General features: G+C 58.1%; 2 protein-coding genes across 2 annotated transcripts; both read left to right on the forward strand.

Annotated features, from left to right (window-relative positions):
• The first annotated feature begins 217 nt into the window (after positions 1 to 217).
• DBNDD1 (dysbindin domain containing 1) lies at positions 218 to 8,412 on the forward strand. The gene is given in 5 exon segments (XM_053915790.2): positions 218 to 337; positions 339 to 435; positions 6,279 to 6,431; positions 6,717 to 6,857; positions 7,587 to 8,412. Coding segments are annotated over 5 exon segments (654 nt in total). The 5' UTR covers positions 218 to 232; the 3' UTR covers positions 7,745 to 8,412.
• A 7,474-nt stretch (positions 8,413 to 15,886) lies between these two features.
• LOC112296705 (putative CENPB DNA-binding domain-containing protein 1) lies at positions 15,887 to 20,587 on the forward strand. The gene is given in 2 exon segments (XM_024551481.4): positions 15,887 to 17,048; positions 17,051 to 20,587. Coding segments are annotated over 2 exon segments (939 nt in total). The 5' UTR covers positions 15,887 to 16,618; the 3' UTR covers positions 17,560 to 20,587.
• The last annotated feature ends 643 nt before the right edge of the window (positions 20,588 to 21,230 follow it).

The raw sequence follows: 21,230 nt of genomic DNA on the forward strand, positions 1-21,230 counted from the left end.
CACTTGCCTCTCCTCGAGCGAAGTGTGGGTTCGTAGCTGGCACCCCATGAGTATCCGGGGGTGAGCAAATGGACAGAACTCCGTGCGACTGCGGGGGGAGCGTGAGCGCAGGGCTGGAAGGCTGCGGCTACGCCGGGTGGGTCCGCGGGGGGCGGGGTCCGCAGGCCCGGGTCCGACAGGGGGCGCGCGCGGGGCAGGCGGGGCCGCACCTGTGCTGCGGGGCGGAGGGAGGATGGGGTGGCCCGGGCCCCGGAGCAGCTGCGCGCCCCGCCCCACGAGCTCCTCCCCGCCGCCGCGGCCCCCCGGCTGCTGCCCGATGCGCTGCGCCGGGAGCCGGGAGCCGGGAGCCGGGCCACGTCGCCGCCGCTGCAGGGCCGCCTGGGCCGGGTGACGCCGCCGGCTGCATGGAGCCTCCGGAGGGCGCCAGCCCGGGAGGTAAGTGTGGCCCCAGCCCCAGGAGCCCCTGGGCTGCGCCTTTCCCGCAACGGAGTCGCAGCCCCTGGTCCAGGGCCCACGCAGCCGCCGGGGCCGCGAAGACCATCAGCCGCGCCGGGTCCTGCCTGCGCGAGGTTGGCGGCACCTCTCCGGAGCTGCCGACGCGCCGGGCGGGGGGCGCACAGACCGCGTCCCCGCCCCCCTCGGCGCTCCCGGAAGCTGTGCCTGTCATGCTCCTGGGTGGGTGGCCCAGAGTTTCATCCAGAACCCCTCCCGGCCGAGCCTTGGATCCGGGATTCAGGGGATGGGGCGCGCCGGGGCCGGAGTTGAGGGTCTGGGTGGGCGAGGCGTGAGGGGCGACGCAGCTCTCTTGGCCGTACGTCTGCTTTGTTCGCCCAAGCAGCGGCTCCGGGGCGCTCGGGCCGGGCGGGGGCGCGGCCGGAACCCTGTCAAGCGCTGGGCTGAGATGGGGTCTCGGAGGTGCACTGCCTGCGGGGGCTGGGGGCAATGCCGGCGGGTCTACACGGAGTGACCCCTCTTCGCAGCCCGTCCGCTGTCCTGCCACAGTGGGAGGAAAACTGTGGGAGCCCCTCTAGAGACCTAAAGGCTTTGGGGTGCCATCCATCCGCCTAGGAACTAGGATGCAAACGCAGGGCTCTTCAGCCCGCCTGACCAGGCCCCAGGAGCACCCTTGGTTTCCTGGGGCTTCCATTCCAGGGAGCCCCTCCCTGCCACACAGAGGCTCGCTGAGGGTCCCCCAGCGGCTCCAGCGACTTCCCCCGGAACCACACTGCTGGCCTGGAGGGGTCCAGGAGCAGTGGGTCCGGCTCTCTAGCTGCAGCCAGTTGTTGGGCTGCTCATTCCAGAGCGCTGCCTGGGGGCCCCTATTATCCTCCCCGCCGGCGCCACACTCCCAGGGGCTAGCGGGTGTCGGCTTCCTTTGTTTTGTCGCTTGTGGGAGGCATCCAGCCTTTTCTCACAGCTGACAGTCCCAGGACCCCACCCCCCACCCCCACCCCGTTCTCAGTGGCAGCTTGGTGGGGATGCGAAGGCAGGGAAGGCAGGGCGTGGAGAGCAAGGGCTGGGGAGAGGTGGGCAACGCGGCCCCGCCCGCGACAGGGCTGTGCAGGAGCCGAGCGACCCTTCACTTGCAGAATCTCACCTACTGGAACCTCAGACCAAGTCGCTCAGGGCACATACGTGGGCTTACCAGGTGCCCGTTCTGTGCGGGCGCCACGCCGGCTGGGGCGGCGCTGAGGACCGCATCGCAGAGCTCACGTGTGGGGGCTGCGACTGGCGTCCTCTCAGCTCGCTGACTTCTGTAAACTTTATTTGGAGAGTGTGGCACACACGAAAGGGAAGCCCCTCCTGCCCGCTCCCCCCGCAGTAACTGGTAGCATATCTAGACTCGTTATTTCATTCACAGTGATTTCTGAAGTTCTCTCTAGAAGGTAAGGCCTTTATGGAGCATAAAACCCCACCTCGGACCTAAACAAGTTAACAATGTCCTGTCAAAAGGGTACAGACTCAGAGGTGAAACTGTTGTCGGGAGAAGTGTATTTCCTGAAGGGCCCCAGCTGCTACCTGTGGAAAGCCGGGGCTCTGGCCCAGGCCAGGGGGAAAGGCTGAGCCTGGGGACAGGGGCTGGGAAATGGGGTGCTGGGGCCCCACCTCTGTGACCACCTGCCCCCCCCCCTCTGCAGCCATTTCGTTCTTTATGGCGTTCATTCACTCACCTCGCTCGTTCATTCCTTTGCTTGTGGGTGCATGCAGGGGCGAGGCCCTGGGCACGCAGCACGGAACTTGAAATTTGGGCCAACTTCTCGGCCGGATTGTGCTGGAAAATAGGTCAGCAACAGAACACAAGGTAACCCTATCGGTTCTGCTCACATCAGCGGTCAGCCCTGGGTGGGGGGACTGTGCTGGGCTGGAAACCAGGGTCTGACTCCCCGGGGACACTGAAAGCCCCCACTGGCTTCTACCCTGCCCCAGAAGACCCAGCCAGCTTGCAGCTCAGTCAGGCTACCAAGCCCCCCACCATGTGCCTGCTGCTGAGACCGCCACTCTTCTGGACCCAGGAACAGGGGGGGCCTGACCTGTGGTGAGTTCCAGACGGACAGACTGCACAGCCCCTTGCTCACTGTGGCAGGGTGTCTTGGGCTCACTCATTCAACAAACGGTGCACCTACTGCACACTGGGACCAAGCCCAGGTCCAGGAGCTCACACTTCTCACACCTATTCCCAGTCTCCGAGCCTGGTGCCTGGCGCACAGTAGGTGCACAGCAAATGGTGCATGTCCTTCTGGCTTGGCCCTGCAACTCCAGCCAAAATCGACCTTCATTTCGACTGAGGATTTTTAAAAACTGAGAAACGTCACTTGTGCTGAAACCCACCCTTTCAGAGTATACAGTTCAAGTGTTGTTAGCGCCCAGACAGGCCCAGACTCGAGGGGTCGGCTGAATGGCTTTGACTGCTGATGGCGGCAGCACAGCAGAACGCACTCGTCGACTGCACCTTGAATGCTGAGTCCCGGCCTTTTCCTGGACTAGGACAGGACTCTGCCTCCTGCGGTGCCAGGTGGCTGCAGACTGACGCAGGTGCTCCTCAGGGCACGTCCGAGGCAGGTGGGCTGAGCCACTATGTTCAGTAGGTCAGGTGTGTTAAATGCACTTTTGACATTTTCGACATACGACAAGTTTACTGCAGCTCAAGGAGCATGTGTGCTCACAGGGTGCTGCGGCCACCACCAGCACCTGATTTTAGAATATTCTCAGCACCCCCCAAAGCAGCCCTGGGCCCAGGAGCTGTTGCACTGTGCCCCACACACACCCCAGCCGCCGGTCTGCTCCGCAGGTCTTCTCAGTATAGTTTCTGCCCTCCACGGCTCTGCCTGCTCTGGGCATCTGCATAAATGGTGGCGTAACATGCGGCCTTTTGATCTGGCCACCTGCCCTCACCAGAACGTGTTCAAGGTTGGTCCACGTTGCTGCAGGAGTTAGAGCTCTGTCCTTTTCGGGGCTGAGTCACACTCCACTGATGCATGGGCCCTGTTTACCCGTCCTCCATCGGTGGACGTCTGGGTTCGAGTCTGCTTTTGCGTGCTGTGGATAATGCTTCTGTGGGCACCCACGTGCAGGTGTGTGTGTGTGGACGTGATTCCAGTTCTTTTGGGTTTCAGGATGGGAGTGGAGTTGCTGGGTCCTTAGCGGCTCCACCTTTCAGAGCGGGACTGTCTTCTACCACAGCCACGCCGCCTTACCTGCCAAGATCAGCCTTGCCCCTTCCTGGGGGCCCGCCATCCCTGGCACCTGCACTGGCATCTTGACTCTTGATCTCCATCACATTCTTCCAGCCCAACGATCAGCGTCCTTGATGGCAGAACATACGTTTTCTGCTTCTTCTTCCCCCCACAGCTTTGACCCAGGCCAGGCCACTGCCGAAGGGAAACGGAAAAGATGCAAAAACCAGAGACACTATTCTGTTGACTCTACGACACCATAGATGCTTTGCTGTGCCAAGGATGCCAGAATTTGATAAAATGTGCTTCTTACAGTCAGTGCAAAAGGCGCAGGGGCTGAACCAGGGGCTGTGCCAGCCCCAGGCTCCCAGCACGTATGGAGCCGTGTCGCACATAGATGTCCCACCCTCTTTCCCCACAGGGTGGGGCAGGAGTGGGCTGTTTGGCTGAGGTCCTGCTGGCTCCCCGCCCCGCCCCCCATCTCAGCTCCTATGCAGCAAGGTGGGCAGCACCTGTGGACTTCATCCTTCCCACCTGCCACTGCAGCCCATAAAAGTGCAAGCAGATGCAGCCCCCTCAGCTCCAACCCTCCAGCGGCTCCCCTGAGGTCAGTCACAGTAGCAGCAATGCACCCCCATCTGTGTCCCCTGGCTCTTGCCCTGCTCCCCTCAGGAAGGGCACAGCTCCCACCCACCTTCAGACCCCATCCCCCAATAGAACAGCCCCCACTGCTCCCCAGCACTGCCCACCCTTGAGAGGGTGAGGTCATCTACCTGGTTCAGGCTTGCCTGACACAGTGGGGGACACTCAGGAAATCTCTTGAAGAAGGAACAGATGAATGGATGAATGCTTTCTCGTCTAGATGAGGGACCCCACCCAGCAACAGGGACAGGGCAGCTGTGAGCGGACACCTGGCCTCTGCCCCAGTCTGTCAGAAGCCCACTTCCACTGGAATACACTCCAGCTTCCCCGTGGGCACAGGTCAGGGGTCTGTCCTCCCTCTTCAGGCCCATTGCCAGCCCTGGGCCAGGACCTGGGAGCAGAGGCCAGTGGCTGGTGGCTGTGACCTCTATGCCTGGGACAAGCAAGCTGCTCTCTTAGCTGGCTGTGACGCTGGTTAAGAAACCAAGTGCTGGGACGGAGGCCACCAGGAGCCACCGTCACTGTGGCATTTAGCCAGAGTGTCCCACTCCATAGGACACTCTAGGCAGATGGCAGCCCCTGCCTGGAGCCCCCACCCAGTCGCCCGCCCACCACCAGGGGCCATGCGTGTGGAAGTGTCTCAGAATTGTGTCACAGCCCAGGAGGCAAGTCCACCCGTCACACTTGCTCCCCTGTGCAGCCCCCACCCCTTGAGGAGACAAAGCAAAATGCCCTGCAGACCCCCAAGGGCTTCCTCAATCCCACCCCCTAGCCCAGGGCAGCGTCCCAACTCTCTATCATGCCCTCTGGGTGGGAAGGTGTCCTTGCCAGGATGGGAGGGCCAAGCCAGGGGTGGGTGTAACTCTACCCTCGGAAGATGCTCAGCAGCCACACTTGAAATGCGGCAGAGGTGGAAACCAGATCCCCTGAGTCCCCAGTCAGCCCAGGCCCCATGTGACAAGGGCAGGGTGCAAAGACTGAGAGGCTGCCAGCCAGCGGGTCCACCTTCCCTCCACCACACTCCAGGGAGGGTGCTGCCCGCCTGGAGGAGCCCACCTGGACAATCAGGCTCTAGGACTGTCAGTCGATGTCCCACTCAGCACAGCACCCTCAGACCTGCATGTCCCCTGTGGCAGCGTCCTGGCTGCTGACCATGGTCAGGGAAGACAGGCCCACCCCTCCTGGGCAGCTGTTGGCACTGGGCCCCCCAGCTGGGCCCCTCTCATCACGACATTCAAGGCAGCTGCTCCGGGGGCTGCATCCACGCCCGGCTCTCAGCACTCACAGAGCGTCGGAGGGCACTGCAGAGGGGCACCCAGGGCTGCGTCCCTGGAGTCTACCTGCTTGGTGGGGGGTCCTGGGGGCACGCAGGCAAGGCTCTGGGGCAGTCTGCAGGAGAAGTTGGTAGGCGTGGGGGCCAGTGCTCTGGTGGCCCTGTCTCCACTGCACACAGCACCAAGGGCCCTCCTGCTTTCATCTCAAACACATACACAAAAAAATGTTGAAAATGAGAAATTACGCCCTTCCAAAAAAATGTGAGAAACACTGGAGGCCCCATCTCCCAGTGAAGTGTGGTGGGGGCGAGGGGTCTGCTCCGTCGCCTGCCGGCGCCCTGACTCTCGCTGTGAGAGAGGGTGCTGGTGGGGTCAGACGTGACCTAGGTTCTGTCACAGCAGGCAGTCCGCAGAGGACATACAGGCGACAGGCTGTACAGATGTCCCCAAGAGACCGGCATGGCCTGTGTGCATCGAAGCTCAGACACTCAGGGCCAGGGTGTGGGAATGCCACCTGTGGGGAAGGAGCAGCCTCCTCAGAGAAGCCCCCCGGCCCCTAAGTCTGGGATGTTGGCCGAGGCCACCCAAGCACCCTCGTCACTACCCAGCACCTCCAGTCCTCCCTGCCTGTGTCCTGGGGGTGAGGAGCCCCCATGTGTCCTCCCAGGTAACATTCTCTCTTTTGCAGAAATAGTTAAGGAGGTGGAGGTGCCACAGGCTGCCCGGGACACCCTGGCCCCTGGGACAGGGGATAGCTGCCACTCGCCTGTGGCTGAGGAGGAGGAGGAGGTGGGAATCCCGATCCCGGCACCAGGGCTCCTGCAGGTCACGGAAAGGAGGCGTGAGTATGGCGGGGCTGCCTGGCCTGCTCCACGGGGAGCTTTTGACCCCCAGGTGTGGGGAGCCTGGGCTTAAAGCTTTCGCTCGCTGGGCCTCGGCTATACCATTTGTAAATGGGGGACCCCAGAAGGCATTCGGCCCTGAGTGTGGGAGCAGAGTTGGAGGGCTGGCTGTTCCCTCTTATTAGGGCCGTGCCTGGCTTCAGCCAGAGCTCTGGTTCTTCCCTGGGGCTCGTGGGGGGCGGCTTGTGGAGGGACTGTGCCAATGACAAGTCCCCCGCTCCCAGAGCCCCTCAGCAGCGTGTCCTCCTTGGAGGTGCACTTTGACCTCTTGGACCTCACCGAGCTGACCGACATGTCCGACCAGGAGCTGGCCGAGGTCTTTGCTGACTCCGACGAGGAGAACCTGGCCGGTGACTCCCCCGCAGGTGAGGCTGGCGCTGGGCCACGGGGGCAGATTCTGGCACACCTCCAAACACTGCTCCCTGCAAACGCCTATTTTTTAAAATAATTTTATCCCTATTGTGTGTTTAAATGAGTACTGGCCACCATGGCACCACTGAGCCAGCACTGCTGCATTCCGCATTCTCCTCCTGCCTCCTGGCCTCGCAGCTCCATGATGCTTCTCAAACACCAGCAGAAGGCTGCAGCCACAGGCCTCCGGAGGCAGGGTTTACTGGTTCTAAGTTTAACCACAAGTCAGGCTGCGCACCCTTCACCCACCCCGGCCCATCCTCGCTCAGCCTGACTCGGTTCCCCCCGTGGCTCCTGAGGAAGCATTGTTCTTGACCCAAGACCCCAAAGGCCTCAGAAACTGCACAGCAGCCAGTGGTGTGTGTGGGCCCAGGGACCCTCCTCCCCCTGCTCAGACCCTGTGCAGGGGGGTCTGAGGTGGGAGCTTTCAGACCCCCGCCTGCGCCCTGAGAACCATGGGGGTGGCCATCTGCTCGGGGCCAGACCCCCCGAGTAGGGCCTCAGCCGCACACTCAGGCCACACCCAGGCCCACACGTGCTCGCGGCTGATGGCCTGGCACTCACATTTGCTAAGCACCCAGGGGACTCCGTGTGTGGCCAGACCTCCTGTTGGGAGGTCTGCACCCAGCCCAGTGGCTGCAGAAGACACCCCAGGGCCTGCTGACCCTACCTGTTCCCACCAGGCCTGCACCCGCTGCCCCGGGCCAGCTGCCTGCGATCCCCGTCCTGGGCGAGAACCAGGGCCGAGCAGAACCGCGAAAAGCAGCCCCTCGGTGACCCTGAGCGGCAGCCAGCGACTGTGGACACGTTCCTCACTGTGGAGAGGCCCCAGGAGGACTAGGCCGGTGGGCCCCAGAGCCCTTGGCTCTGCCGACACTCCGCCCACTCCCTAAGGCTCTGGATCAGGGCCTCAGTTATCCCACACAAGCACAGCCCAGTGGCCTTACGTCCAGTTCCTTCCTGGTCCCTGGATCAGGGCTGACAATGCCCAGGGATGAGACGGGAATGGCCTGGGCCTTCTGGAAACTTCTGTCTGCAGGACTGGTGCTCATCTGTCACAGATTCCCGTGTGGGTACCGGGACAGGGGACCTGAGTGATGACAGCCACTCTGCAAACCCCCTGGGGTCCAGCCCAGCAAACCCTGGAGGAGTCAGCCCTGAAAACTGCCACCTTGACATCAATTCTGTTCCCTCCTGCCACCCAGCACTGACCCAGGCCCTGAGACCCTGCTTGTCCTGGTCCCTGCGAGACAGCCGGGCCAACCCTCCTTAGCTCGGAGTTCCAGCACTGCATGCCAGTCTCCAACCGACGGGGTCACCTCCTGCCCACCCCCGCCCACATCACCAGCCAGCATCCTGGCCCGAGGGGGTTGGGGATGTGGGGGGAACCTGAGCACAGCCCCGGCCCCCAATTTGGGGCTCAGCTGCTCCGAATGCTGCTTTCCATGTGCTAAGGGACAGAACAGGCTTCTGGTCTGACTGCAGACCTGAGACTGGGTTCACAATAAATGCGTGAGCTTACTGTCTGTGCCCACACAAACCCGCCCTGCCCTCCGCCCCCGACCCATGTCTGGGGACAGGAACATGCTCTTCCATAGAAGCCCTGGGCGCGCGGGCTCCCTCTGCACAACAGCGGCAAGTCCCCAGGCAAGGGGCCCAAGTAAAGTGCGCAGACACCGCCTGCTCCCTCCACGTGTGCTGCAGGCACTCACCCTGCGCAGACAAGAATGCCACTCACAACCCAGCCCCCTGAGGGCAGCTGGCCCACCCACTGGGCCTTCTCCCACTGCCCACCCTGCTGCTGCTGCAGAGCTAATTACAGGAAGTGGGATCAAAACATCCTCTGACCTAGGGCCTGACCAATCTCCTTCTCGGTGGCAGTCACCAGACCTGGGGGACACACCAGGGGGTGCTGTTTTCTCAGGGAAGCCACTGGGACTGTGTGGTGATGCACTCTGGTCGGCTTATTTGGGTCACATGTCAGGAACAGGTGCACTGGGTCTCTAGGCCTTTGGTGAAGATCCTGCCCCCACAGAGGCCCAGGAGGCACTGGCAGTCCCTGGCGAGCCTCCTCCCAGCCCAGGGCAGGTTCCCCAGGGATCCAGGCCCAGAGCAGCAGGGAGGATCCCCTGCCTATGAGCAGAAGGCCAAGGATGAGGCTGGAACACCAACCGTTTTAATCAATCTGTGAACCAAGGGCCCAGAGAACAGGTGCCAGGCATGTACCAGGTGGTTCCTTGAACCCTGAGCCTCCAAACGGAAGGTCTGGGGCCAGGTATCTTCTGTCCTCTTGACAGGCTCAGGAGCTGACTCAAAGCTCACGGAGGGTGCGCTGGGGAGCGTGATGCCCCAGACGGGGAGAGGGAGGGTAAAGGAAGGAGCGGAGGAGTGTGCTAACAAGAGGTGCAGTGGCAGGGCCTTCAGGGGGTTGTGCTGAACCCTGGGAAAAGGCTGTGCTCCTGCGCTCTGGTGCCACAGGTGGGGCCTTCCTGCACTGAGGGGGGCACCTCCACCTCCACAAGAGGGAGCCCCAAAACAGAACCCTGCAGGACCCCAAGCAACCCAGCTAATGGAGGCTGCATTACAGGGTGATCCCTAGAAACAAAAAATTCATCAATGCATGTTCTACAAGCAACAGAAGTTGAGAGTGCTTGTCCCGAGTTGGAAATTGTTTTATTATTTTTTTATTTTCCCCATTTTATTCTTAGAGAGGGGGTTAAGGGAGGGAGAAGGAGGGAGAAAAACATCCATTGGTTGTCTTTCATACACACCCCAAACAGAAACCAAACCCACACCCTAGGCATGTGCCCTGACCAGGAATCGAAGCATCGACCTTTCAGTTTGCAGGATGGTGTACAACCCACCGAGCCACACCAGCCAGGGCTGTTTTTGAGGCAAATGTATCACACGACCTAGAAAATTTAAGGCCGAGTCCCAAGCTGGTCTTGGCCAGGCTGTGTGGTGGGCGTGTGGGGGCTGGGAGTGGACGGACCCCAAGCAGCAGGGGAAGGATGGGCGTCCTAGGTGACCCAGCCACCCACCCACCCACCAAGATGCAACAGCTCAGCCCATTCCCATCATGGCTCTCGGGCTATGTTCCGGGGACGTCTGCATGGGCCATCCCCACGCAACCCCAGGCTCCAGGGCGCGGAGCCCGCAGCATTTGCTCTCCAGGACCCACCAGACCAGGCCCCAGAGACCTGCAGCTCAGACCCACTACTTCCCTCTCATCCAGCAGCTGCCCAGCACCAGGAAGGAGGTGCAGGTAGGGCAGCAACCCCCAACCCTGAGCAGCCCACCCTCTCGGTGATTCCAGCCAGAGGGCCGCAAGGCACAAGCTTCCTGGAGAAGGAAACTGAGCCCAGATGCACCCAGAGAGCTGGAGGTGGGGACCAAAGCTGAGCCCCCCATGACTCCACCACCCACCCCTGGTTCGCCTGCCCACCTGTGGGAGGTGTTGTGGTTCCTCGGCACCACTGACAGGCCTTCCCCCAAACCAAATGCTCCTTCAAGACCCAGCAGTTTCCCTTGGTAACCGGCGTAGTGTTTCCCTCACTTTGCCTGCTCACCAAATCCTCACCTTGAGGGTTCTCAACCAAACCAAAGCCTCCTTTCTTTGGGGCAATTAAGGCTGCCAGCACAACCTCATGCCCAAGGCATGTCCCCACCAAATGCCCCGGCTGCCCACCTCATCAGGGGCCCCAAGGGTCCCATACTCAGGGCCACACAGGAGGGTGCATGGCCTGGCTCCGCCCTCTAGGAACAGGGTGCCAGAGCAGGTCAGCGTGCCCCTAGCTGAAAGGCCCGCCTGCGGTGGTCAGAATTTTCGTTTGTGTTCTGGGGATCCTGGAAGCTGTTTCCAAAGCAGAGTGCCAAGCCACGCTCTCCTGCCTGGGAGCCCCACGCCCCCCTCCTCCCACCCCTTGCTCCAGCTCTTCAGCCCTTCAGGGAGGGACACGTCCTCCTCCACACTGCGGGTGCCTTCCACCAACTCCTTGTGGGCGGACCTCTGCGGGAAGGGCTGGGGCCCCCCGCTCCACCACAGCCCTCTCCAGCACCCACTTGCCCAGCCGCCAGCCATCGCTGCCCATCAGGCAGCTCGGAAGGGCTCCGCTCCGCCCTACCCAGGACCCGATCACACTGACATTCTCCCCCTGCTCCAGGCACAGTGTGAGTGGGTCCAGTGTCCGCTCGTGGGTGCAGCCAATGATGCACCCTGCTTCCTCACTGCGAGCCGGGCAGCGGCCTCGCTGTGCAGCTTCTTCACCAGCACCTCCCCAAGTGGGGGACGGGGGAAGGGTTGAAGGACACCTGGCCCAGCTTTTCACTCATCCCAAGCTGCGCAACCTGGAGGCCAGTGAGGAGCCAAGATGAGCCTCGAAGGACTCGGCCGTGCAGAGTCCCCCACTGGGGTCTCTGCCCTCTACCTCAACTGTCAGCGTTCTGGGTGACTTTCCTCAAGGTGCTGAGCCCCCGTAGTGATCTGTCCAAAGAACAGCTGCGCAGCCTCTCAGCCCCCAGCATGGTGCACTCGCGGTCCCACTGCTGCTGGTGAGCGTACAGGTGCCACTATCTGGAGCCCCTGCCCGGGGGGCGGGGGGAGGGGATGATGGGCACCTGGAGGGGGCGGAGGCCGCACCCTCCTCATACCCATGTAGAGCCCCGCCCCCTCCAGGGCTGCCCTGGAGTGTCCCAGACCAACCCCGGCCACTATGACCATTGGTGTCTCTATGAGTGTGGGAGGAGGGAAGTCCCCTGAGCCCCACCACTGACCAGGGGGTCTCCCCAGGGTTAGTTACCATGGCAACTCCTGCATTCTGCCCATCCTGAGGAAGTTCTAGAGCAGCCATGTGGCCAGATCCAAAGCTCAGGAGAGAAGCATATTCAATGCCAAACCTGTAGGGTGTCAGGTGGCTGGTGTACAGACCCCACCGGGAATCAACACCCCCTCTGCCTACCCCCCCACCAAGTCATCTTCTGACAGCTTCCAGACCGCGGCCCCCTGGACTGCGTCGGGCCCATGTGGACACTGGCTGTGGACGGCGGGGCAGAGCACTCTGGCCCAAACGCCAAGGGCCGAGCAGGGGAGGCAGCCCCAAGCCCCACCACAGACACACTGGGGGCAAGGCTGGCCTTCAGCAGGGGACACGCGTGTCCTAGGGACCAGCCCACCACCACGGGTCTGGCCTCCTCGTGGGCTGCTCCCATCTTCTCGCCTGGCTGCAGATCCCATCTCCTCTTTTTGAGGCCTACAACCAAACCCCGGGGAGTAAGAGGCAGAAGAGGAATGAACGGCTGGTCGCGAACACCCAGGGTCCCCCACCCTCAGCCTTGCTGGGGTGGTCAGAGCCTCTGCTGGGCCAGGGCGGACCCCCGCCCGTCTGCCCCACATGCAGTGCTCTGCCCAGACACCGAGCTTCCGCCCCCAGGGACCCAGCTTGCAGCTGGGAAGGTCCCCGCACACCACACTGGGGTGGCGTCAGGAGGCGTCTTCCGCCCACAGGTTTCACTGCTGCTTTCTGCAGCCGGACTGCAAGTGACGCCTGAGTCACAGGCCGGGTGGGGGGGAGGCAGGGAGAGGTTCTCACTGCTCCACAACCCGGCAGACAGGACACTGAGGGGAGGCACACAAGGGTGACTGGCCAGCTCTCCAGAGACGTCAGTCTTGCAGGCAGGAAGCGGCTGCCCTGGGGCACTGAAATAAACACAGGAGAGAGGGCCAGCTCTGAACCCACAGGCGTCGCCCCACAGTGGCGATTACAGGTGTGCAGGGGCCGGGACGAGGCCTGAGGTGTCAGCTTACTGCCTTAATTTAGCTGCTTAAACATCCCATTACAAATTACGCAGACAGGCACTTCACCGCAGAAATGCATGAAGAATGTTTATAGCAACAACTGTCAAAAAAACTAACCTTTTCTTGACCAAGGCAATCTTGGTCACAGAAACTATTGCAACCTCAAAACCAAACACAATTCTAAGACTAAAATCATGTGAAATTTAAAAACCAAAGAACACTATGATTTATCTTTGATCAACTAAAGAGAGTGTTTTTGTCAGGCCAAGGAGTGCGAACACTTCTCTGGATCCAGTATTTTCTTCTGCCCTCACAGAGGGAAAGTGACGATTTTTACCATAAGTACTAACACTTAATTAACACCAGTTAAGGACAGAGCTGGAGACAATTTCGGGTTTTCACTATTATAGGTCAAAAACCGTCAGAACAAAAACGAGCACAGTAAAAGCCACCGTACCAAAAAACAATCCAAATGCCCTCAATGACTCAGGATTAATTGTGTTTTAAAAAACCCAACCACACCACATATTTGGGTCTCCCCGATACTTTATTATAATAAAGCTGGAGCTGCAGGGAACGGCACCTGTTGTTTGTCCTTTGTGGTGGGGCCGCTATTCCCCAGAGTAAACTCATTCCCTGGCGATTATTAACTCGCTAATAAGCTAAATCACTCAAATAACCCTCCCAAAAGCCAGAGTGGACTGAAAAGTACAGTGAGCTCCGGAAAGAGAAAGAAGTTGCCATCAGGGAAAACCAAACAGGGACGCTCAGAAAGGAGCCGGAGCCAGACTCCTGTGGCCAGAGGACACCTCTGGGTCACAGTGGCGCCCCCACGTGGGACCCTATGAAACCGCAAGCACCGCACAGAAGGAGATGCAGACAAAGGAGCACAGAGGTGGGGCAGGTGCCTCTGTCACCTCCTCCAACCCTCACCGCTGTCCCCATCCAGGAGTGCAGGGAGGTGAGGACATGCCTGGGGGAAGAAAAGAGGGAGCTGGATGTGTGGTGAGAAGTCTAACCCCCAGGTCTCCCCACACCAGCCCAAAGGCAGCCAAACCTGTCAGGTGGCTGACGGCCCTGGATCTACCAAGTACCACCCTTCCCTCCAACACTTGTGAAAACATCCAGTCCCTTCACTGTCGCTCAGAGCCCGTCCTTTTCTCACATGAGGTCAGATGCAGCCCGCAGAGACCCAGAGGTCCTTCGCCTTGGTCTGGAGGAACTTTTCCGTCACCGTCTGTGCATGCAAAGCTAGGATGCAAGGTCACACGCACTGAGGTCTTGTTTCAACAGGCCCAGTGTCCCTGCCCTTTCTTTCTAGTCACTTCCAGTCAGGTCACAAACAAGGTCCCTGGTCTGTGCCTCAGACTCACATGGGGGCACCGCCCCCTCCTCCAGCACAGGCTATTTAACTTGCCGGTGAGCTCCCCTCAGTCCCACCCGCAGTGACATAGCACTAGCCTCCTCAACTCCCCTTTCTATTGCTCTGCTCCTGTGTCCTCTCCTGTCACACCTCCTGGAACCGCCTCCCCTGCCACACACCCGCTCGCTGTCTGGCAGGGACAGTGCAGGAAGCTCACTGAATGAAAAGAGCACATGACGGAGGCCTGGCAGGCATGAGCGCCCCTGACGAGTGCTGACCCCCATGGCACAGGTTAACTACAGAGCACCTGCCGACTCCCCAGCCTTCCCATGCCCCAACCCCCCGCATCTGCCAACATATCAGCGCACCCTCAAAGGAGAGCAGCACACGGGGGCAGAGCTCTCACCTGTCCTGTTCCCCATGATGCCCCTGGCCGGGGGATTCTCAAAGGATGAGTGACTCCGTCTGGGAAAACACCTGGAGATCATCCAGCCTCCTCCCTTCATAACTGAAACCATGGGGTCCACGGAAGTTCACGACTCATGAGACACCTGTGTGGGGTGCTGCACCAGTCAGGTGCTGACTTCCTACAGGACAGCCCTCTGCAGGCTGGGGCGCCACATGGCCACGGGTGAAGGCCCTGCGTTCACTGACATTGCTAGGAACAACTCCAACCTAACACACCCCGTCTCCAAAACGAACAGACATGAGGGGGAAGTTCACCCCTGAAAACAGGGCGGAAAACAAACCTATACGATTCTCTTCCGCTTTCACGGTCATCTGAGATGAAGATACCATTCTGGGATCAAAATCCAAAACCTCCACATTAGTGTATTACGGGAAAAAAAAAAAAAACCCACAATGTGATCACTGTCCCCTCGGATGTATCGATACAAAACAACCTTAAAACATGGAGTCTTATTTCACAGATTCTAACCCAGGAGAAGGTGTACAGCACTGGAGTATTTAAGTGAAGGTGGTGGTGCGGGGCAGGCCTGCACGGCACAGTGCCAGCCGCCACTGAGCAGCTCTGGTCTTCCGTTCCCTCGTCGCTAAGGCACGGCTGCGGAGGCAGCCACCTGCAGGCCGGGTGTGAGACTGAAGCGACAGTCGTGTGAAGCTCGGCACGGAAGCCCTCGAGCAGCACGACCTGCTAGTAATTGGGCTCAACGAATAGTGGCAGAACTAAAAACCCGTAAGGATTCACAAAACTGTTCCCCATCCACAGGCACATCCCGTGCGGACAAAGCACACGGCTTGTCCGCGGGGCCCACGAGAAAACGAGCTCCGCGAGGTGCCGGGACGACGCTCCGGGACGACGCGCTGCGGGGTCGCGTGGAGCGAACTCCAACGCAAACCGCTCCAGCCGGCTCTTCGGGGAGCGGGAGAGGAGGCGGGGCGCCTGCTCAGGTGCCCGAGGGACCCAGCAAGGAGACCCGCCGAGGACAGGCGTGGAGTGGGCTGCGAGGAGGACAGAGGCGCTCGGGGGTCGGAGCGCAACGGGTTCGGGCCAGGGTCGGCTGCCTCGGCCGCGGGGACCTGGCCGAAGCGACTCCACCGGCTTCTCCGCACCCTAACCGGCTCGCCCGCGCAGGCTGGCGCGCCCGGATGGCGTCACGGCGGCGTCGCCCGTCCCGCTTCCGGAACCGGCGGGCAGCACCTCCCCGGGGCTCACCTGCGGAGCGGATCCAAGGGCTCTGACGCCCGACCCGGCCGTCAAGCCGCGTCTTGGACGGCCGCTCTGCCGCGGGACGCCGCCACCAGCCGCTGCGACCGTTACCTGGCGCGCCGGGGGGGAGGGGGGGGGCGCGCGCACGCGCAGAGCAGCGACAACCCGTCCCTGCGGCGCCACACCGCCCGCGGGCCTGCGGAGGCCGCACGCAGGAGCAGCGAGGCCGCGGTGCCTGCTGCCGGGCCTCTCTTTAGGAATCTACTGGGTCGCCTGACTCTCCCTTTAAAGACTTAAACGTGAGCGCCGCCTTGCCCTACTCAGTCAGCTGAGCACAGAAACCAGCGCACGACTCGGGCTAGGTGCTAAGAGGAGCGCTTTTAGACTGACTTTGAATTGGGCATCGACAAGGACACGCACTTCCGGGGTCCTCCGTGAGCAACCACTCGCGTAAGTGAACTCCAGCCACCTTTCTCCGCCCAGGTAGCCGCTGCCCCAGGCACTCTGAGTTCTTCAGTGAACAGCCTGACTGCTGCCAGGATAACCCTCACAACAGAACAACTAGTTCAGTGCGTGCAGTGCAGCGATTTTCCCCTTCACGAGTTTGTTTGTTCGCTGGATCACAGAAACCCAGTGTTGATGGGCTAGCAGCTGTGCTGTCCAGGACTTTGGACACTGATGGACCCCAGAGACCCAGGCTGCCTTAGAGTCGAGGACGAGCCAGCCTGTTGTTGGGCAAGCCTGTGGTGACCCTTCCACGTTTCCGGGGAAGCCCGCCTGCACCTCCGCACAGCCTGTTCTCTTTCCCAAGTCCTGCGAGTGAGCAGAGCAACCACAGGCCACCTTGCCCCAGAGGCTGCGGTGATTTTATTACATTTTGGAGGCTAAGATGCTCGGGGAAAGGCCCCTAAATGCAACGGCCATCTCGAGTGCCAAAAGGGAACGGAAAGCGATTACCCTCGACATAAAATTAGAAGTGTTAAGACGATTTGAAGTGGGTGAAAAGCTCAGCCAGATCGCAAAAGCCTTAGACCTTGCAGTCTCTACGGTGGCGACAATCCGAGATAACAAAGAAAAAATCAAAGCCAGTTCACAAATAGCTACTCCCTCAAGAGCCTCTCGGTTGACTCGCCATCGAAGCGCAGTCATGGAGACCATGGAGCGGCTGCTGCGTGCGTGGCTGGACGACCAGAGCCAGCGGAACATGCCCCTCAGTGTCGCCATGGTTCAGGAGAAGGCCAAAAGTTTGTTTGATGACTTACAGCGTGAACGAGGTGAAAGCTCTCAAAAAGAAAATTTTAGTGGAAGTAAAGGGTGGTTTGGAGATTCAAGGAGCGCCCTTGTTTGCTCCACTTCCGGATGAACAGCACGGCTCCTGGCAGCAAGGACGCGTACCCAGAAATGCTGAAAAGCATCATCGAGGAAGGTGAGTACACCCCCCGGCAGGTTTTCAATGTAGATGAGACAGGGCTTTATTGGAAGAGAATGCCTGAAGGAACGTTTATTGCCATGGAAGAACAAGCTGAGCCAGGGTTTAAATCTTCCAAAGATCGCTTGGTGCTGCTTCTTGGTGGCAACGCAGCTGGGGACTTCAAGTTGAAGCCCTTATTGGTGTACCACTCAGAAAACCCCAAGGCTCTACAGGGGTACTCCAAGCCCAATTTACCTGTGATTTGGCGCTCAAACAAGAAGGCCTGGGCAACCAAGAGCATTTTTCATGAATGGTTCACATACTTTTTTTGCCCTGCTGTTGAAAAATACTGTGCCCAAAATAACCTGGCCAACAAAGCATTGCTCATCTTAGACAACGCAGCATATGCCACCGCGTAAATGTGAGCGATCTGTCAGGTAACGTGCGAGTGGAGTATCTTCGTGACAGTACAGCTGACCTGATGCAGCCCATGGGCCAAGGTGTAGCCTCTGCCTTCAAAGCTCATTACCTGAAAAGGACTTTTGAGCACATCCTAGAAGCAACAGACGGCGAGGATACAGCGATGATCAGGGAGTTTTGGAGAAGCTACAACATCATGGATTCTGTGGACAATATCGGGGTAGCTTGGGAGGCGCTCAGACCAGCAACAATGAACAGTGCGTTCAGTCCCAGGAAGTTGCCCGATCTAACGTCGCACAGCTTCAGCAAAACATTGTGTCCCTTGCCAACACCGTGGCCTTTGAAACGGTTGTGGAAGCTGATGTCAGCCAGTTGCTAGAGTCTCGCGAGGACGCACTCTCGAATGAGGAGCTGATGCAGCTGGAACAGGGGCCAGCAGGAGAGGAGGACAGTGAAGACGCTCAGCCCGCCCTTCGTCAGCTAACCACAGGAGAGCTCTCGGCAGCCTTCTCACATTTTGAGGCTGGTTTACAGGCCCTCACCAGTAGCTGCCCCAACGATGAGTGGAAGCTGATCGTTTCCAGAGCAATCAACGATGCAGTCAGCTGCCACAGGGAATTGTACAATGAGAAGAAGCGGCGCTTGAAGCAACCACCCTAGGTTGTCCTCCGGTGTGTGACCAAGTACAGCCAGGGGCAACAAGATGACATCCACAGATGAGCCCAGCCAAGCCTACCTGCTGCCAGACAGTTAACATCCCTGGAAGCCCTATTTCTGGTCTTTTAATTTTGACACTTGAGAGTATCAAATTTGGTTATCAAAATTTTATTTAAGTAAGTGCTTTAAAAAGATTGCATGCTAGAATACTCAGGAAAACATTGCTTTAAAAATAAAAAATAAAAACCCCTGATGTTTGGGAGGGCGACCAGGCCTTCTAGACATTAAAACACACCACTGTGACTGTGATTACAGCAGTTTAGTCGTCAGAATTGGGGAATGAATGAGAAAGTCCAGAAATAAGTGCCGGTAGACTTCTTTGAAAACAGAGCAGGACAACTTGTTAACCATTTAGAAAAACTCAGAATTAGATCCATACCTTACAGCATACATAAGAATAAACAAACAGATCAGGGTTCTAAGTATAAAAATTGAAACCAAGCAGGTACTACAAGTCACACGGATGAATGTGTGTGACCTGGGTGTGGGGGAAGATTTTCTGTGACTCAGAATCCAGATGACATTAATTAAAAAAAAAGAAGACGAATCAATTTGACCCTACGAAAATGTAAACAGTGTGCAGCCTTTCCACAGGGGAGCTGCAGACAAGGCCAAGGACAACTGGCCGGGGAATAAAGTATTTCCAACATGTCTCACAGGTGATAGGTAATGCTCCTGACGTGTGAAGGACCCTTACACACTAAGAAAGAAAAGACGACCCCAAACCCAATGGAAAAGTAAACAGACCTATACTTCATAAATAAGTAAACCAGATCTTGAAACATAAAAAGAAATTTGACCTCACTCACAGAGAAATGCAAGTTAAAGCTACACGGATACCATTCTCACGAAGTAGACGGCAAACTAATTAAAGAGCACGACGCATGTTCTGTCGGTGAGGCTGTGGGGTGACAGGCACGTTGACGCATTGCTGTAAGGAACGAGACTGGTGCAACCCTTACGGGGGGTTAGATTTAGGAATGTCACTCTCAGGACCGCGCTCTAGAGACAGGAAGACCCATGTGCCCAAGTTACTTGTTGCAACGCCGTCTGTAACTGCGAGGGTGCAGACACACCCTGAGTGCCCCGCGCAGAGCAGGGACTGCGATCGCAGGGACAGAACACAGACGCCACAGAGCACAGGCGGCGGCAGCAGAACTCTGAACCGATGCGCACTGGTTTCCACGACATACTCTTAATTGTAGAAAGCAACATAAAACAATACAGGGTGCTACCCTTCGTGGAAGAAAAGATGGAAATAAGAAAGTACGCATGCATCTTACTCATTTGTGGAACGTGGAAGGAGAAACCAGGGACTAAGAACCGTTACCTGTGGGAAGGGGATGAAGAGGGCCCCAGGACTGGGGCGGGAGGATGACACCTGACTGAGTTTGTCTTCTATAAAGTTCTGGCTTTGGGGACCATGTTAACATCACAAAATAAACAATGATAGGGAAATGAAATATATTAACAACCATATTTCACATTAGTTACACACCTACAGTGAACGGGGAAGAAATACCCGAGTGAATTTTGAACAAAGTTCGAGCCGTAGTGTGACTACATGCCACCAGGCTAAAGACAAAAAGGAACCCTAAACGATTACTGAGCTCTAAATAGTCAACTTCTTTTTCACAGAAGCCTAGGCTAGTAGTCCCGAAAGTATTTTCTGCATATTCTAGGATTGAACAAGTAAATACATTAAGGCTAATGGGGCCAGGTTTCTCACTTTCAAGGAATTACAAATATAAAAATGGGGAGGGGGGTGAAAGTTGTGTTTGGAAGTGGGAACTATCTGTGAATTCATGGTTTTTAAAGTTTATCATCAAATAGAGAAATACATAGGGAGGGCGGTTTCCTGGCCCCGTCTGTTGAAAGGACCAAGAATCAGTGACAGCCCAGTGGCCATGAGCACACCCAATGACCACACCTTGTTTACTAAACACCAGTTCCCACCGAAAGGTACTAGGGCTCCTTGGAGAAATGGCTGGTTTCAGGGCTGGGACTAGGAAAGGACAGGATACGCCTGAAACCTCTTGCTATGCCAGAAAGTAAACGAGAGCCTGAAGAATGGCAGGGACACGTTGAAGGACGCAGGACCAGGTGGGGCAAAGTCGGCACCTCCAGGAGCTGCACTGAGGAGGGCAGAGCAGCATCGCCTCCGGAATTCCCACCAAAAGTGCAAACCCCAAATCCAATCAGAAAAATGCACCCTGAAGGACATTCTTCAAAATGAGTAGCCTGTGCTCTTCTCAACGGTGGGTGCCACGCACCCTTCCAGATTGAAGAAGGCAAAGGGGACCCAACAGCTGTGTGGCAAAACCCAAACAAGGCTTGTTGTGAGTTTTCTTCTGCTGTGTCAATGTCAACTTCTTGGTGTCTTTTGCTAATTGCCCTGGGGCCATGTAAGAGAATTACTGCCCTTGTTTGGGAGGAATACGCCCGAGTACAGAGGTGAAGTGGCATCGTCTCTGCAACCCACTGTGAGACAATTCAGAGAAAAAGGTGCGTGTGGAGAAAGAATAAAGCAGGTGGGGCAGACTGGTAATATTTAGGGCATCCAGGAGACAGGTACATAGCAATGTTCTTGCAATGTTTCCGTAAGTCTAAGTGTGTCAAAATAAAAATGTTAAAATTCTATTTCATAACCTGAAAGGGGCGGAGGGTTAAAGGTCGTATCCTCCCCTGATATCGAAAGTAGAGCTTCAGTTATCTGTAGCAGAGGCTCAGCCCCAAGCTTTAGGGGCGGGGCTGCTGACTGCCTACCTGATTGCCACTGCATGTGGACAAGGAATAGTCACCTAGCCGAGACTCCCGAGGTTTTCTGTGGCATAGCCCCTTTGAGATCCTGGTCAAATCCACAGATCACTTCTCTGTCGGAAGATGTACTGTACAGAGGTCTGGATGTGACTTGCGATGGGGTTTATGGGTCCCTGATGTGCAAGGGGAATGC

This window comes from Desmodus rotundus, chromosome 12 (genome assembly GCF_022682495.2).
Source record: "Desmodus rotundus isolate HL8 chromosome 12, HLdesRot8A.1, whole genome shotgun sequence".
Taxonomy (NCBI): domain Eukaryota; kingdom Metazoa; phylum Chordata; class Mammalia; order Chiroptera; family Phyllostomidae; genus Desmodus; species Desmodus rotundus.